This window comes from Sylvia atricapilla, chromosome 1 (genome assembly GCF_009819655.1).
Source record: "Sylvia atricapilla isolate bSylAtr1 chromosome 1, bSylAtr1.pri, whole genome shotgun sequence".
NCBI classification, from domain to species: Eukaryota; Metazoa; Chordata; class Aves; order Passeriformes; family Sylviidae; genus Sylvia; species Sylvia atricapilla.
Genome location: NC_089140.1, coordinates 24,676,558 through 24,693,349, shown reverse-complemented (window position 1 = coordinate 24,693,349; position 16,792 = coordinate 24,676,558). Strand labels below are relative to the sequence as shown.

Below are 16,792 nucleotides of genomic sequence, written 5' to 3'. Positions count from 1 at the left end.
CTGCTGAGGGAGGTCATTAACCTGCCAAGTGTGTTCCTCCAAAAAGTAAAAAGCACGTGGAGGCTAACACAGAACATGAAGCAAAAGCAGATTGCTGTATGGAGGACCCCTGGGGTGGGTTCTGCAGCCCTTCTCCTGCACAGAGGGGAAAGATATTGGTGGGAGGGTGGCAGTGGAAGAAACATCATTTGGGCAGAAACTCTGATATGAGTGTACACATATTAGTGTGTACATCCCAGCAGAGGCGTACATGGAGCACCCGTACATTCCGCATTATACAGTCTTGGTCCGACACACTTATTTTTGTACACCGCATATATTTTTTTTCTAACGGAGCTGGAAGTTGCTCCACCTGCCCTTCCCGTGGGAGCCGTAGCACGGAGGCTGCCGAGGGCCGCCGCTGGCGCGGTGCCGGTCTGGGAGCGGGAGCGGGCACGGCCGGGCGGGGCGGGGGCGAGGGAGGCACCGCCGGGCCCCGGGGGCGGGACGGCACGGGACGGGACGCGGCGGAGCCGGGAGCGGCCATGGGGAAGCTGCTGCTGGTGGCTTTGGTCGGGATAGCGGCAGCCTTGGCGGCGGAGCGGCTGCTGGCCTTTCGGTGGGTGAGCGGGTGGCGCAGTGCGGGCCCCGGGGCCGGCGGGGCGGGACGGGGCTGAGGCGACCCCCGGGGGCGGCTGAGCCGGGCGGCGGCGGGGCTGCCTCTGCCCTCCGAGCCGCGGGACACCGCGGGGCCCGGGCACGGCTCAGCGAACACCTGCCCTTGCATCAGCCAAGTGTCAGCCGGAGGGGAAGGGCTCTTCATCACCACCATCATTGCCGTCAGCATTATCAAGGGAACGGGTTTTTTCTCAGAGAAAATATAGGCACTGTGATGCCCTTTTCATCCCGTTTCGGCATAAACTAACTTCGGGACCATTTATGCAGCGGAAGTGCTCTTTGCACCGAGTGGATGTGAAATCTCCCCCGGGATGATGTTGGGAGCAAGGGAGACAAGGGGAGATGGTGCCCTGAGGCTGGGAGGTAGTAGCTCTGTTTTTATAGAGTCTGCAGTCAACACAGATGTGGCAAAAGCACTGTCTGTGAATTTACCTCATCTGGTTGACTGGCCAAGCAGTAACCCCAAATCAGTTGGCCAGAAACTGGGGTTATGTTCTACCAAAGCTGAGCTCTGGATAACAGAAGCCCCTATGTACATGAGCCTTCCTCTGATGGAACACAGACTGGTGATCCTAAATTGTGACCTCACTTGCTGTGAGCTGAAATACCCAGCCATGTCATGCTCCATATCACACAGCTCATACCATGAGGTATGAATGTGAACACTGGTGTTACAGCAGCTTCTGTCCTGAAAGCTCCCAGATGTGTAACTGGTCCTTTCAGGTGACGAAAATTATGCTGAATTACTGTATGGGAAGGTGAGAAGGTCATTATAATTTTACTTACGTTCACAAGGACTCCAAATGCCTGATTTCAAAGCAATGACATCCAGCTGATTGAACTTTGGTTAGATTGTAATTGCATCTAATTACAGAAGCAGAGCTTTACTGCCTGGACTCTGGTATCTGGCATGGATGATGGCTGCATTAAATCCACCACAAATGTTATTGGTGGTAGCCACGGTGGTAGTGGGGCCCTCCTGTCCTGAAGATGCATAGGCTGGGACAGCAGAACTGGAAGATATTCCCAGGCTTTAGTGGGGTGAGCCATTTCAAAGTGCTGTGAAGAGCGAAGGATTCCACCTCTCCTCCAAGTTGAATGAAAAAATGAAACATTAGGTATCTGGTAAAAGAGAATCTCTGTGAAGAAACAGGATCCCCCCGTTTCTGTAATTCTCTGCGGGTTTTTCCTGTGTGCTGTGTTTTCTGCAAACTGCAATGGACCAGCAGTCTTAAGACAGTTGCCAAGTTTGGAAACACACAACTTCAGATCACAAAGTACTCTAAAAGTAATTTAACACAGTCTTGAGAGGAGAAACTGTGGGTGGTGTTAGCTCTTGCCAAGGGTCTCTTTTATTCATCCCCTACTCAGAAGGCAGCAAAGAATTTCTGCAGTTCCTTCTGAATTTATAAAAAAACCCAGAATCAAATCCCAAAAGATTGGTTAGTCTAGAGATCAGGAAAACTAAGAGAGAGTTCTTTGAATATGCAAGGAGTTCCATCTGAAGGAAGGGGAAGGAAGGCCTGTGGTCTGTCTCCCATGTAGTACAGCAGGTTGAGGACTGAAACTGGAAAGAGAAACTGTGAGGAAAAAGGTGCCATGCACTGCAGTTGCACCAAGTGGCAAAAACTCTTGCTTTCTTTGAACTTGCATCTGGCACATGCTGCAGGTCCTCCATATCCCAGGCCATTCTTAGTAAGGCCAGTTAGTAATCTAGGCCATCTGGCTGTGTGGCTGAGGCTGTCTGAACTAGATAAACTGACACATTTTGGAAAATCCTCTATATAATGCTGCAGGCTTGTGACTGGTGTCCTTTTGAATTACTCTCATTCCAGCCCATGAAGTGTTTCCCTGGGAATGCTGTCAGGATATCATCATCCCTTTGCTGGCTGCTGGCTGAGTTCCTGCTGTGGTTTTTGGCTCAGGGTGGCTTGCAGCCTGCCTTGGAAAAGCTGATGAAAACAGGGAAGGGAAAAGCCCTAAGCAGGCAGCAGTGCAAACTTCAGGCAGGATCGCCCTGAGCCACCCTTGAGGGCTTGATGGGCTTGGCTGTGCCAGTGGGTAAGGGGGCAGCTGATATCCCTCCTGTGCTGTTTTTTTGCCTGAGAGCCAGCATGATTCTCTGTCAGTATTCCTGTTCTGAGAGAGAGGGCTCGGGAGGGTAAAAATGCAGGACTGACATACCATACAGTTCTCAAGTGTATCACATATTTTTCATATCACTGACTGATACTACTGTTTAGTTTATGTTTATGCCTAAAACTATAACATAAACATGGCAAGGTTTTGCTATGGGATCTTTGCATTCAGAATTTCCTGTGGTTGTAGCAATAGCCTCAACACATTCATATGATAGTCATGCAAAGGGGTTACTACCTTAGGTTAAATGCTTCCTTCTGGGACGGGGAAAAAAAAAATTCTAGCACACTAGAACACATAGAAATGCAACATATTTTCCTGTGTCACTGCGGACCAGCATGGTCAAACCTCCTGGTTGTGAGGTGTTGTTCATGCAGATTTGCAAACAACTTGGAATGGAGGAAATGGAGAAATACGAACTTGTGTGTGGCTGTCTGTACCTGTTTGTCCAGTGAAGTATGAGCCAGAGGTAGAATTTCATGTGCATTCATGAAAGAAATAAGCACCGATGAAGGTTAATGCTGGGGGTGGTTACCAGGAGAGAAGAGGAGGGGACAGAGTAATTGCTGAAAACCATACTGTCGAGTCCTGCTTGTTGTAAGGAAATGAGTGCTCCTGCCTTGCAAAAGCTGTTGCTGCTTTTGAATGTAGACAAAAAATGAAGACAGTGCAACTGCTGGTGGCCCACACACCAAAGATAGGCAGTGGGTTGCTGCAGAAGATCACCCTCTCATGCGAAATGTTGGCCCCAACTGCAGGGGGCCTCTATATTTAGGTGTCTGAAACCTGAAGAAAGTGTGGCTACGTTATTTTGTCATCTGAGCTGCAGTGGGTCATGAAAGCTTGTTGCTGAAGCTCATGAACAAAATGAAGTTTCTGAAGTTACTCAGTGGAGAAGAATCACTTAATCCTTGGTCATTTGTAACCGTCCAGTGATTTGGAGCAGTTGCTGTTGTTGGTTCTGGGGTTTGCTTATTCAGTATTTTACAGCTAATTACAACAAAACTGAAAGCCAGCAAAGTTACCTGTTTTAAAACTGGCTGTGTGCTGTTTAACCCTGCTCTTTCCTCTTGCAGGAACAGACTCAATGCTTCACGGGAAGTAGCCCCAGTGAGCCTCCCGAACTGCCGGCTCATTAAAGGGATCGGTACGTGCTTAAAATGACTGAGTGCATTGCTTTTGTCCAGTCTTCTTTTGTAATGGCTTCTGAAAGCCAGCTTCCAAGCCTGTTCTCACAAACAAAGTGCTGATTTGACTTTCATTTGCTACTTGGACTTGGAAATAGGAAGAAACCGCAGGAAGAAAATGGTACTGAAAAACTAGTTTGGGACAAGTTGATATTTAGCTTGTTTTCCTTTTCTTGAAATTAGGTACCTTGCAAACACTTCTCCTTTGCTAAACCACTTAGAAAATGATTTGGCTTTCAGATGAGGGTGTGCTGGCTCTTCAGGCAGGCACCTACAGGTAGCTGTCAGCTGGTCACATCTTGGAGATGGGAAGTGCTGCAAGGGTGGAAGCTTTAGGGGAGGGCCACAGGCACACGGCGAAGGAGCGGCTGCTAAGTGCCAGCCGGGATGTCACTCCTCAGCGCCGCGTTTTGGGGACATCGAGGAGCCGGCGGGTGCCGGTGGTGGGCGGGAGCTCGGCCCCATTGCGCAACGCCGCTCTGCGGTTCCAAAGAGCGAGGGGTCATGTTTGTCATCTTAGTCTGGTTTGTAGAGAGGTCTGACAGAGTGCCTGAAATGTTGACTTTGTACTTTTGGGCCATGTGTTTAGCACACAGCAATACGTCTGTTCTTGGGGTTTTTTGATCTCTGTAATAAATGATTAGCCAATTTTATCAATGAAGGAATTTATTGAAAAATTGAAATATTGAAGTCCGAGAAAGCCACAAGAAAAGATCAGCACCAAGCCCGGGGTCAGCACTGGGTGAACCTTGGATCCGGTCTCTATCGCACCGAACCCCTCTCTGTTCACGATTTCTGCCTTCCCAGGGTCCAGTTTTATACAGGTTTTCGGCTGGACAGGGAAAAACTGTATATATAACTGTTGCCTCATTATTTTTGTCTCTCTTGTTCTTCTTGCATATTCATGTAGCCTCTTTTCCTCACTGCTGGTCTGCAGAATGATTTTCTGGGAAGGGGTGAGATCTTGATTCAATTTACAGAACCTGGTATTGGGATGCACTCCCTTGAGGAGGTAGATTAGATACATGTCAGGTGCTGATCACTGGGTTGTTGCCGGGTTTATCTCAGGGATGCCTTGGTGCCACCCTTCTTTCTATTGCAAATAGGCCTCTTCCCTTGTTACTGGCAGATGTGGCACAATTCCTGGAAACTTTTAATTCTTAAGCATGAAAGACTTTATACCATATACCAGATGATGACTTTATACCATATATATCACATTAAGCACAAATTATATCATATATCACAATCTCCATTTAGGAAAACCAATTTATAAAATGGATAGCTTTGAAATTGCTTTTTTGTGTCTCCCTTTCTCCAAAAAAACCCCTCAATGCAGGCTTGATAGCTAAGGATTTTCCCCTCCTTAGTATTTTCGGAAATGTCTTAAATTATGTTGAAATTTTTCTGGGTTTTTCATGTGTGAAAAGTCATTGGATGAGCTTTTCCAGCCTTTCCTTTGAGCTTGCTGAGTCAGTGAGTTGATTTCATAAATCTTGTTTCTTCCTTGTTTCAGGATTCAAACATCTTTATAAAGTCAAATTGCTGCTATGAATGTGTATATGCGGAATTCCTATGCTTGAAAATAGATACAGAAAAATAGAATTAAAAAATTTTTCAGGTCTTCTAGATTAAGCTGTAATTTACTCATTCAAGACTATGAATGATGCTTGTTTGATGGTGATTAATATGAAATAATTTCTGAGTAATTTTTAAGCATATCTCTATTGCAATCTTTATAATCTTTTTTTCAACATGATTGTTCTGTTGAGGAAAGAAGGAAACATGGAGAAGACAAATAGAGTTGTGTTTCATTTCTGAACAGTATCTTGGTTTTTGTGCCAGACATTTACATGTGGATTAGGTAATTTCTGAGAACCTGTCTCTGCTTTGAGGCAGTGGATCCATTTACAGATCTTCATTTCTGCTTGTTGCTGGCTTTTCTAATGCTGTCCCTTTACACAAAGAACTGCACCTTGCCTTGCCTTTGCTCTGCAGTTTGCTATTTATTAGAAAAAGAAAAATGCCCCAAATTAGTTTAGCAGGTCCAGTGTCACAAAAAGAGAAGCAACAAAGAACTGTGCATTAAAAGTTGGCATGTTCACTCAAACGTCTTCTAAAACTCATTTGCTGTGACTAGGGGGCTTATATCACTGAGGGTGACCAAGGATCCCTAAAGCTTAAATGCTGCCTAGGAAGTACTATTCAGACATGAGGTTCTGCTGTACTGAGATCTGTAAGGTTGGTTGTGTGGGTGACTTTGTGTAAGGATGTCTTTATACATGGACATCTTTGCCTCCTGGGCCTTTTTCCTTTAAAATGCTAGGATAAAGCTGAATAAACAGTCTTTATTTTAATGTTGCAATCAGTCCTTCTGAACTTTTAAATGTGACATAGGTCCAAGAGCTGGATCAGCTGGATCTGAGCAAGATAATCCTAAACTATCCATTCTGTACAGAAAAGAACAGACCTCTGGTACAGTCCGTGAATTATAAGTGATGGATCTATAGTAAGTGCAGCAGACACAGGGTAAATGGAAGACTTCTCTAGTGGACCCTTTTCTTTTGGCACAGTTTCATCTTTTCTGTATCTTTTAAAAGAATTTAATCTATTCTGCTTTTCAAACAGTGTGCCATATAAGCACAGATGCAAACACTGAACAAACAAAAATTGCAGCTTGTCCTAAGCCTCATTCATAAATATGTAGGAAAGAGTAAATTTGCAGAATAAACACTAGCTTCTGAGTTTTATTGATGTTTCATCATGTTATTAGTTTATAATAAACTAACCATATCTCCTGTTCTAATTCCTAAAGTTCAATAAGCTACTACAGAAGTTGCTAGAAATACTTGCATGTTGGAACAATTCGTGGGATATGGGTGAAACAGTGTCACACTTTTGGACATGAAATCCAGATTTTGTTTGTTTGCTTGTTTTTTAGAGACACCTGCAGAATTCATCCTACTAAGATAAAATAAAGAACAATAAAAAAGCCAACATTCCTAAAGCAGGCAGCCAATTTTTACACTATCTTTTAATTTTTTCTTAAATGCCACCTCTTCAGATAATCCCATGGACAAGCTGGGCTCAGTGATACACTTGAACAATGTAGTGCATATGAATGATGCCTAAGGAGTCAGTTCCTAACTCTCCTGACCCACAGATGCCTGCAGCAGCAGCTCAGAGCCCTCCCAAAAGAGGGTGTGCAGCAGAGTCCCTGAGCCCCCTGTGCCATCTGTGTGCCTGCAGCTCCTCGGCGGTGCTGAGTCAGCATTCCGCTGCCCTCCTGACGCCACTCGCTCCGGCGCATTCCAGGACCTGGCCACGGAGCGCCCACAATGTGCTTTGCTGGGCAGTTTCTCCTGAAGCACTTGGGTGCAGGGCTCTCAGTGTGCTCCTTCCACTGGAAACTTGCATTTTTTAATTATCTGCTCCCAATTAGCCTGCTCGTCTTCCTGCTTGGCAGCCTCACTGATTCAGTAGCGATAAATGATTATGTCTCTGTTTATTCACTCACCAGTGTGTGCTGCCAGTAGAAGCTGTCTGTCCAGCTCATGTCACCATGGCAATTGAGCCTCTCAGCATTTATTTATGCTAGCTTCACAGCAATCCTGGGAAGTGGAGAATTGCTACTAACCCCATTTTATAAATTATCCCAAAGTTGTAGAGACTGGGGTAAAGGAAAGGAGTTTATGGCTTAAACCAGACTGTAAGCTGAGCTGAAAAAAAGAAAAAAAAAAAAACAAAAACAAAAACACAAAACACAAAACAAAACAACCCAAAAAACCCCCCAAAAAAACCAAAAAACAAAAACCCACAACCCAAATTCAAAACTTTAATTGGAAAATACAGTCTCTAAGTGTCTTTTGACACATGTTGTCTCCTGGCTGAGTTAGTCAAAATTCAGAATCAAAACCCAGGAGTGGGATAACAGCTGACTCCTCCCAAAATGCATCTTCAGATTTTTTGTTCTTCAGAAGGCAGGGATACTCTGCTCGTTGCTTTCATGAAATGGAGCAATAACTTGCTGAGGCTGAGAAGGAGCTGGCCCTGTCCAGAAATGAGAAGTTGTGCCACTGCATTTTCCCAGGCCTGAGCCGTGGAGGAACTTTCCTGGATGGGTGAATTTGGGGTTTTGGTTTGTCTCCACAGAGGCTGTCAGTGATCACAGGTCTGTAAGAGCCAGACCACTGCTTGGATAAATAGGAGCTGCTTCAAAGCAAAGAGTAAGCCCAGCTCAAATTTGCAGGTGCTTCCTTGGAAGGAGGTGTTGAGGTGCAAGGGATTGTGTGACTCATAAAGGCTCACGTGTGGTTATGGCAAAGCAGGAGGGAGTGTGCAGACATGGGAAAAGGTGGGTGTGGAAAAACCTTGTGTTGATGGCTCTGATAAAGAAAATCTGCTGAAGAATTTTCTTTAAGCAAATGCTCTTGAGTGATTTTCTTCATCATCTGGAAAGCGGCTTTGTGAGGAATGCTGTTTTTGCTGGTGATTTGGAGAAGAGAGGGGAGGCTTCTCATGGGGAGTGGTGGAAATGTTGGATGGCAAATGGGCTTCAGCATTGGACTAAAAGCTCTTTGGAGAGTGCTTGATGAAAGCCTAGAATTGCTCTAGTGTTCTTACTAAAGCGTTTTTATTTTGTCTTCCTTTCTTAGCAGGGAAAAATATTACTGGAGCTACAGGAACTGGCAATATTGGAAGTGATTACCTGTAGTTGAAAGTAGGGTCTAACTATGAAAGCCCTTAGCTGTTATAGATATAGTAGGTTCTCTGTCACTTGAGAGCTTTAACTAAATATTTGGCAATCCATCTTTGTGAAGTGTCCCAGCTCCATCAGGAGAATTGGTGTGCACAATTCCCACAGCTGCTTTCTGCAAGCCTGAGTCCTGAGTCATGGGTATGGTCCTGCCCTGGAAATCTCTAGGCCCACATTAATTGCTTGCTGCAGAACACATCCTCAGGAGCTGGTGATTCTTCCCACACCTGGTGATTCATCTCACAACATCTGAGGGCACATAAAGCAGGGTAGGAGACTGCCTGGCCACTGCAGGGGCACCCCTGGGACCTCAAAAGAGGTGAAGCCCAGTACTATTTCCTAACCCATCGTGCTGTCTTCTGCTACCAATTTTATATGTGATCTTTTCCACCAAACTTCATCGTCTGTGCAGTCATATTGGAAAGGGTCATCCATGAGAGTTGGAATTGTTGAAAAAGGAGGTTTTTTCGATAGTAAATACTTAATGTCACCTGAAACCTCCTGTTTATCTCTGTTTTGCAGAAACTGGTTCAGAAGACATCGATATACTTCCCAATGGACTGGCTTTCATCAGCTCTGTAAGTTCCCATGCCAAGTCCTCATGCCAAGTCCCCATGCCAAGTCCCCATGCTGCGACTTGCCTGCTTCCTTATCTGCAGAAGCCATAGGTGAAAACAGCAGGAGGGGCTCTTTTCTACAAGGCTGACTGATTCCCAGAGAACAGCCCAGTCTTGTGTTGGCTTAGCTGTCGTTCCCCTCTGAGCAAGCATGCTTCTTGACACAGAAGTGGTATTGGTGGCTCTGACACAGGTATCCTATTGCACTGACTTACCTGGTCACGTAACCTTGACTTTCTTTCATGTTGCTTCATTGAAATATTGAAATGTCAATACTCTGCCATGTTAAGGAGATGTGTTAATTCCCTAACTTAAAAAAAAGAAAATCAAATTTTATGTATCAATTTTGCTGTTCCTGAATTTCTTAGCCTTTAGGAGATAGGTTTTCAAGCTTTTCTTTTCAATTAGGATGGGAGACAATTGTTTTCTAAAACAAAATCGAATGCTCTCATCTGTGTGCTCCAGGGGCACTGAGGTAATGATAATGTTGTAAAATCCATGCCAGGCATCATGAGCTGTTGCATTGCTGCTGTTCCCCATGGCTTCACTGTGTGTGATGCAGCCAGTGGTGCTGGACTGCCAGTTTGTCCCCACAGTGTGTCACTTTGCAGACACATGAGATGTGGCCTTGGGCATGGCTCCTTGTGTCCCCACAGAGCCTGCTCCCTCTGCCAGGGGGACCAGAGCCAGTCCCTCCACCTCCCTCACAGCTCAGCAGGCTGAAGCAGAGGGACATCTTCATGTGTGCTTGCAAGTCTGACCAAGGCCCCTGCTTTTTCAGCTCTGTGATCCTCTTGTTTACCTTTTATCCAGGAATTACTTTCTTATGTTTGATTCTACAGGGCTTGAAATATCCAGGAATAAAGAGCTTTGCTCCAGATAAGCCAGGTGAAATATTTTTGATGGATTTGAATGAGGACAATCCCAGAGCTGTGGAACTGAGAATCAGCCGAGGGTTTGACCTGGCATCGTTTAACCCTCATGGAATCAGCACCTATGTAGACAAAGGTAAAGAGCTCGAGATGGTGGCAAATACCAGCCTAGAGGGCACAATCAGGGGTCCCTTTTCAGCCTTGGCCTGCACCCTCAATGGTTTTTCTTTCTCGGAGACAAAAAAGTTTGGGGTTTTTTACCTTTGTTTTGCACTTTACTAAATGTCAGTTGCTAAAGGAAACACACTTGCACATAATTTCAGTCTGTCTGAAACAGAAAGATGCCCTGGCTATTAAAAGGAAAGAAAACATGGTAAAAGTTAGAGTTGAAAACCACAAAAAATTGATTTTATGTTTACATCAGTCTCACGTTGGGTTCAGATGTTTTCAGGAGATACATCCTTCACGGACTAGTAGTGCCCAGAATGGAAATTTTTGTGGCAAAACAGTAAATTATTAAATCTCTGTACCAAAACAGTAACAGTAAATTACCAAAAACCTCCTTTACTCTTTGGCCAAGCCAGGTTCTCTTCTCCAAGATACGTTCTCCTATGTCAGGCTCTGATTATCAATAAAGTATCTTTTTCCTTGTCCTTTCACTGGGGGTTTTAGCAGGGCAATTAGAATTCTGCCAATACAAAGAGAACAATTGCTGCAGCTTGACCTGCATTCCCATACAGTCACCCTTTAAGGAAGGTGTTGGAAAAGTCAGTGGTGGCTAATGCAGGGTCCTACCAGAAGGGCTGGGCAGATGGGCTGCAGCCTTGCATAGAATGCAGGAGAAGGATGCTCCTGCTCTCCCACGGGATGTGGCAGACAAACCCAGGAGTCCAAACTGCCTTGGCCACAAACCCTTCTTCCAGCTGACTGGGGCTGTTTCACAGATTGCAAAACCCAGTGGCTTGGGTATGAGGTTGGAAGAAATAGCAAGACTCTAGTTAACACAGCAGTTCCTTGTAGAGCCAGTCTGGGAGAAAAGCAGCTGGAGATGTGGAACTGGTTGCAGAGGCATCTTGCAGAATGTGGGTACTTGTCCCTCTGCCTCTGCAGAGCCATTACACAAATGCACCGAGCTCAGCATGTGCTCTGTACTGGAGGCTGCCTCAGGGCTGGGGGTGCTCAGCCACACAGACTGTTGCAGAGAATTCAGCTGTTTCCATTTCTTTTTCAAGATCACACCGTGTACCTCTTTGTTGTGAACCATCCCCACCAGAAGAGCACAGTAGAATTGTTTAAATTTGTAGAAGATGACAATTCTCTTGTACACCTGAAAACCATTCGACATGACCTTCTGACAAGGTATTGGACTCAAATACAACCTTCCCCCAGATCAGGCTGCATTGGTGAAATCCAGTGTGGGATGATTTTTGGGTTTAGGCTGTTATTTGAGATATTTCCTCTTTAACCAGCATTCCTGTTTCTCTTATTGATTGTTTCTTATCTGTGTAATGAGAAGCAGTGTTTCTCCAATCTCTTCTCTAAATCAGCTTTTTAATAGTTGTATCACTAAATTAGTCTTAAGCTCTGCTGTGATTGATGCCAGTGAATTAGCTTGGCATCCATTTCTCCCTTGTTCATGTAACCCACACTCAGGTCATTGCAGACATGAGTCTCCAGATATTTTATTCTCTGGATTTCCTACACTGTAAAAATAAACATACATTTAGCTTCTTCTGTCTTTAATTTTTTTTTAATACAAATTTTTTTGGTCTGTCCTACTGCAATATGATTGTAAAATAAACAGGCAGATTGATAAAGTTGTCACAACACCTCCTTGTTCTCTGCATTCTACTTGAATGTAATGAAAAAGAAAAAAAAAAATAATAATAAATTTCCATGTACTTACAGACAGGTAGCTAGATCTCTAGCTGATGACCTGTGGTCCTGTTCAGGTCTCAGCACTTCACAGTCCTGGCTCATAGAAAATAAAACTACAAAGGATCTAAATAATTTGATAATTTGGTGACTACCTGAAGTACATCTATAATTGCAGCCTCTTTATGGGTATTGATGACCATGTCCTGACTGTATTCTGGGTAGTTTTAAAATGCTCCCTCATACCTCTCATTTGGTTTTGTTTTGTTTTATTTCTCCATCTCTTTATTTCTTTTTTAGTGTGAATGATATAGTAGCCATGGGACCAGACAGCTTCTATGCTACCAATGACCACTACTTCTCTGACTTCATCTTGATGTTCTTAGAAATGTTCTTGGGTTTAACCTGGTCAAATGTTGTTTACTACAGTCCGAAAGAAGTTAAAGAAGTAGCATCTGGGTTTTATTCAGCCAATGGAATTAACATTTCACCTGACAGAAAGTAAGTTTCTCCTTACATTAGATTTTGTTTGATCACACAGAAGTATCTGGAGATCCTAATTTGTGCATGTGGTACCTCTGTGGTCAGGGTCTGAACTGGTTCATGTAAGGCAGAGTGCTGCCTGTGCAACACAAGTGAAGCAGAGTGTTTGTAGCACAGAAGTTTTGTGTCCCTGTGTTTAGCAGCAATGTTTGCTGCATGGTACTTTATAGTACTTTAGTACTACTTTAGTGGTACTTTATAGGCAATAAGGTCAACAGTTGCTGCATTTTAACCAGCTGATCCAGGAAGGTGTGTGTCTTGCTTGCAAGTATTAATGTGGCAGGGTTTCTGCAAGCAGGGAGGGCTCTACAGTCTTATATCTGTATGACTGAATCAACCAGTCCTGTGCTGTGGACAGGTGACATAAAAAAAAATATCGTAATTGTGACTTTCTGGTTCCAAAGCTTATTTCAGTGTCGTAATGGAAAAACTGGCACAGTGTGAAGCAACGCTGGCACCTCAGCAGGTTGGCCTCAGTGCCCTGTGGCTGGCTTGCAAAGTCTGTTTGTATGTGGGCTTGCACAGGAAGAACTGTCTGTTTCTGGTGTCTGCTTACTAATATACATTAAGAGGTGCTTTTCTTTCTCTTGAAGATACATCTATATTGCAGATATATTGGATCACAGTGTCCATGTTATGCAAAAACATGCTAACTGGAATTTAACCCATGTGAAGGTAAGGTGCTGCTGTTCTGTAAAAAAGAGGTGAAAGTGGATTTTTGGACAGAATAGTTTTGATGAATGCTTGAGATTTCAGCATGATCATCTGTAAAGTTCTGATCTGGGTGGCTCCTGCTGTGGGTTTGCAGAGGTGCCTGCACACCCTGTTACAGAGCTTAGGTCTTCCACCCTCCCACCAACAACCAGGGAGGAATCCTTGAGTATGCTGTTGATCTGTAGTGGAAGTCTGCCTCAGGCAGTGTGGGTCAAAGCATCCACAGACTGTAGGTGTGAGTGAGCTGATGGGGGAAGCTCGGAGCAGCAAGCAGGTTTCTCACAGCACAGGAGTGGGGATGATGCATACCAGGGGAAGAGAAAAACAGAAGCGAGAGGAAAAGTATATCTTAAAAAAAAATCAGTCTAAGTTATGTCAGATGAGACAAGTCTGTTGGTTATATTATAGTTTACTTCCAGGGTTTCTGATAGATTTAACTTTGTGTTTTTCCTCTGTGTTGGATAGACGCTGCAGCTGGACACTCTGGTTGATAATTTGTCTATTGACCCTCACACTGGAGACATCTGGACAGGATGTCATCCCAATGGGATGAAGCTGTTCTACTATGATCCTGAAAATCTTCCTGCATCTGAGGTGCCTTTTGGGAGACATCACTGGTCTCTTGGCTATGTCTATGCCAGAAAGTTGTTTTGTTCAAATTACGCTGGTATAACTTAACTGCATTTCATAGAAAGTGCCTGGCACAAAATGTCTTTGTTAAAGCAAAGACCAGGCTTGGCTCTCAAGTGAGAATCTCAACCACATATACTCACTAACAAACACCCATTCAGATCCTTGAGCAACAACTAAATAATTTCCAACCAGTAGCTCAATCACTCTGGACTCCTCAGGCGGCTTTCTGTGCAGCTGTGGACATGCACAGATTCTGATGAACTGCATTAATTACCGAGCCCGCACCTCTCTGCCAAACTGCACATAACTGACTGAGTGTAAAGCATGACCAAAAACGTTGGTTTTTTGAAAAAACGTTTTCACAGGATTAATCTGTGCAGGTGTAATTCATCTGTAGGTAACACTGTCATTCTTGTTTCTATGAAATCAGTGAGGTACAGGCATTGGAGTGATAGTGGCTACCAGTGTAGCAGGCTGCCGTCCATTTGATTTCAGCCTTGTCTGAAGCTCTCTGTAAGACACTTCTCAAAATTACCATGTTCAATAGCAATAGATTTATGATACCAAGCAGTTGTTTACTCTTGTCTGGGAAAAACATGAAAATAAGACGATATTAACTAACTCAGAGTGTGGGAAAAAATGTGCACGCTCTTAGTGGTGGGCATGACTGCCTTACTTCTTTACAGCTGCTGCACAACAATTAAAAAAAATACATATCAGTGTTCATGAACCATGCTTCACTAAAAGTCATCTGACAGGAATCACATGGGTGCAATTATCAACAAATTAGTCACCCTAACTAATTTATTTAAGTCAACATGCTGATGTTCCCCCTATCCCTGGAGCCTTTTCACCTATGACCATTTCAGTAGAGGTATTCTCCCGCTCTGGCAGGTCCTGCGCATCCAGAACATCCTCTCGGAGGAGCCCGTGGTGACACGTGTCTACTCTGACAACGGCTCTGTGCTGCAGGGAAGCTCCGTGGCATCTGTCTACGAGGGAAAACTGCTCATTGGCACAGTCTTCCACAGAGCTCTCTACTGTCATCTATAGCTCGTCCTGGGCAAGACCTGCTGCTGTGGAAAGGATTTCAATTCCTGGGGAACGCACTTAGTTTCTGCTAGATCTGCTAACAACCAGACTGTTACAATAAAAGTTAACTACAGTAATGGAAATGTATTTTAGCCTTCCTCTCCAAAATGAGACTTCTATGCAATAGTAAAGGAAATGGAATTGAAGGTGAGAAATTAGTTTTTCTGTGTAATGGGGAGAACCCCATGTTGTTAACACAGGGTAATCTTGAAGTTCAGTTTCAGATTGCAAATGACTAAACTGTCAGACACTGAACAATGTGCTTGGCTGGATTTCTGGTTTGTTGTTTGGTTGGGTTTTCCCCCATGAGAAAACTGATTTTGTAAATGAGAATTGCTGACTACCAGTGTGGTATGCATTTTTTGTCACTGACCCCTGGGCCTTCCCACGGACTGTGCTAGGGATTTTTCTTCCGAACCTTTCTGTCGGCTTTCCCTAATGCTTCCAAAATAACTGGAAGGAGAATAAATGTTATTTCAGTCTCATTTATTTCCCCTTTCCCCTTAAAGCCATTTCCTAATGTTACTTCAGTTTCATAAATTTGTTTTAATCCAACGAGAAAAGACTAGGCTGTCATTTTGGAGAGATTTCTTACTGGGTCTTTCAAAGGGAGTTTAAAAAAGCTTTTTTTTTTCTCTTAAAGATTGGGAAACATCTCCTGCACACCTCCTGCAGGAAGTGCATTAGCAGTTCCTATTGTCTGTCACCACGGGGAGAGCATTTCTGTGCCCTTTGCAGTGGTCACACGTTCTGTGTTTAACTTCAGCTGGTGTGGAGTCAATTCCTGCGGCACTGATCAATTCCTGCGGCACTGCTGTGCACCAGGCAGCCCTTCGTGTTTACCTGGCATCAGTTACTGACGTCTTGCACTGCCAAAAGCCCCCCAGGTTTCCTCCAGCTAGTGTTTTTGGGATGATGTTAGCACTCATTTGCAATGAACTGAACTCAGTGTCCTTTGAAGCTGGAGCTCATGGAGTGAGCTCTTCTTGCACCGATGCCCTTATCCTCAGAGCAGTTCCTGCTGAGCTTTCTGTCCTGAGTTCCCACCTGTGATCAGCTCTCCAGTTTTGTGAGAGCTGTTGACATTCAGCTAAAGGCTGTGTGTTACATGTGGGATCTCTCCTGCTGGGGTTGTCACTGTGCTCCCTGCACCTGCTTGCACTGGCCCTTTTCAGCATCTTGGCAGCCCCTCTGAATGCTGCCACCAGACATCCATCCCTGAGGGCCACCAGCCCCTCTGCATTCTTCAGCTGATGCAGTAGCTTCTCTCACTTCACTTCTACCACTGTGGAGAAAAAAGACAGGCTGCTCCTGAAGTGCAGGCATGGGAGGAGAAAGAGCCAGTCCCTGTGTGCTGATTACTAAGCTGGCTTTGCTGTTCCCTCCTGTCACCAGATCCAGCACCAGCCACAGCCCCTCTAATCTGAAGAGTACATGGAAAGTCCAGAAAACACAGGAGTGCTTCTGCCTTTAAGACAGACCAAATAACCTGGTCTGTAGTGGCCCCAAAACTGAGCTAGGATGTGGAGTATGTGCAAACCCCCATGTTTTGATGTTCTGGCTGAGAAGAGGCAGTACTTACTGCGGGCTGAGTTTTGGGTTAGCAGTGGCCCTGAACAATAAATGTGTCTACTGACATCTCTTGGCTCCTGCACCTTGCCTTTCCAGCAAGCCCAGGGGCTTTCACCCACTGGTAGGAAAAGTGTA

At 44.6% G+C, this 16,792-nt stretch overlaps 1 protein-coding gene across 1 annotated transcript; it reads left to right on the top strand.

Moving 5' to 3' along the window:
* Nucleotides 1–484: 484 nt before the first annotated feature.
* On the top strand, nucleotides 485–15,570 carry LOC136360394 (serum paraoxonase/arylesterase 2). The gene is made up of 9 exons (XM_066317605.1): nucleotides 485–598; nucleotides 3,873–3,943; nucleotides 9,262–9,317; nucleotides 10,199–10,364; nucleotides 11,461–11,587; nucleotides 12,404–12,604; nucleotides 13,240–13,321; nucleotides 13,826–13,954; nucleotides 14,888–15,570. Exons 1-9 carry the CDS (start codon nucleotides 525–527, stop codon nucleotides 15,044–15,046), a joined length of 1,065 nt encoding a protein of 354 aa, XP_066173702.1. The 5' UTR covers nucleotides 485–524; the 3' UTR covers nucleotides 15,047–15,570.
* The last annotated feature ends 1,222 nt before the right edge of the window (nucleotides 15,571–16,792 follow it).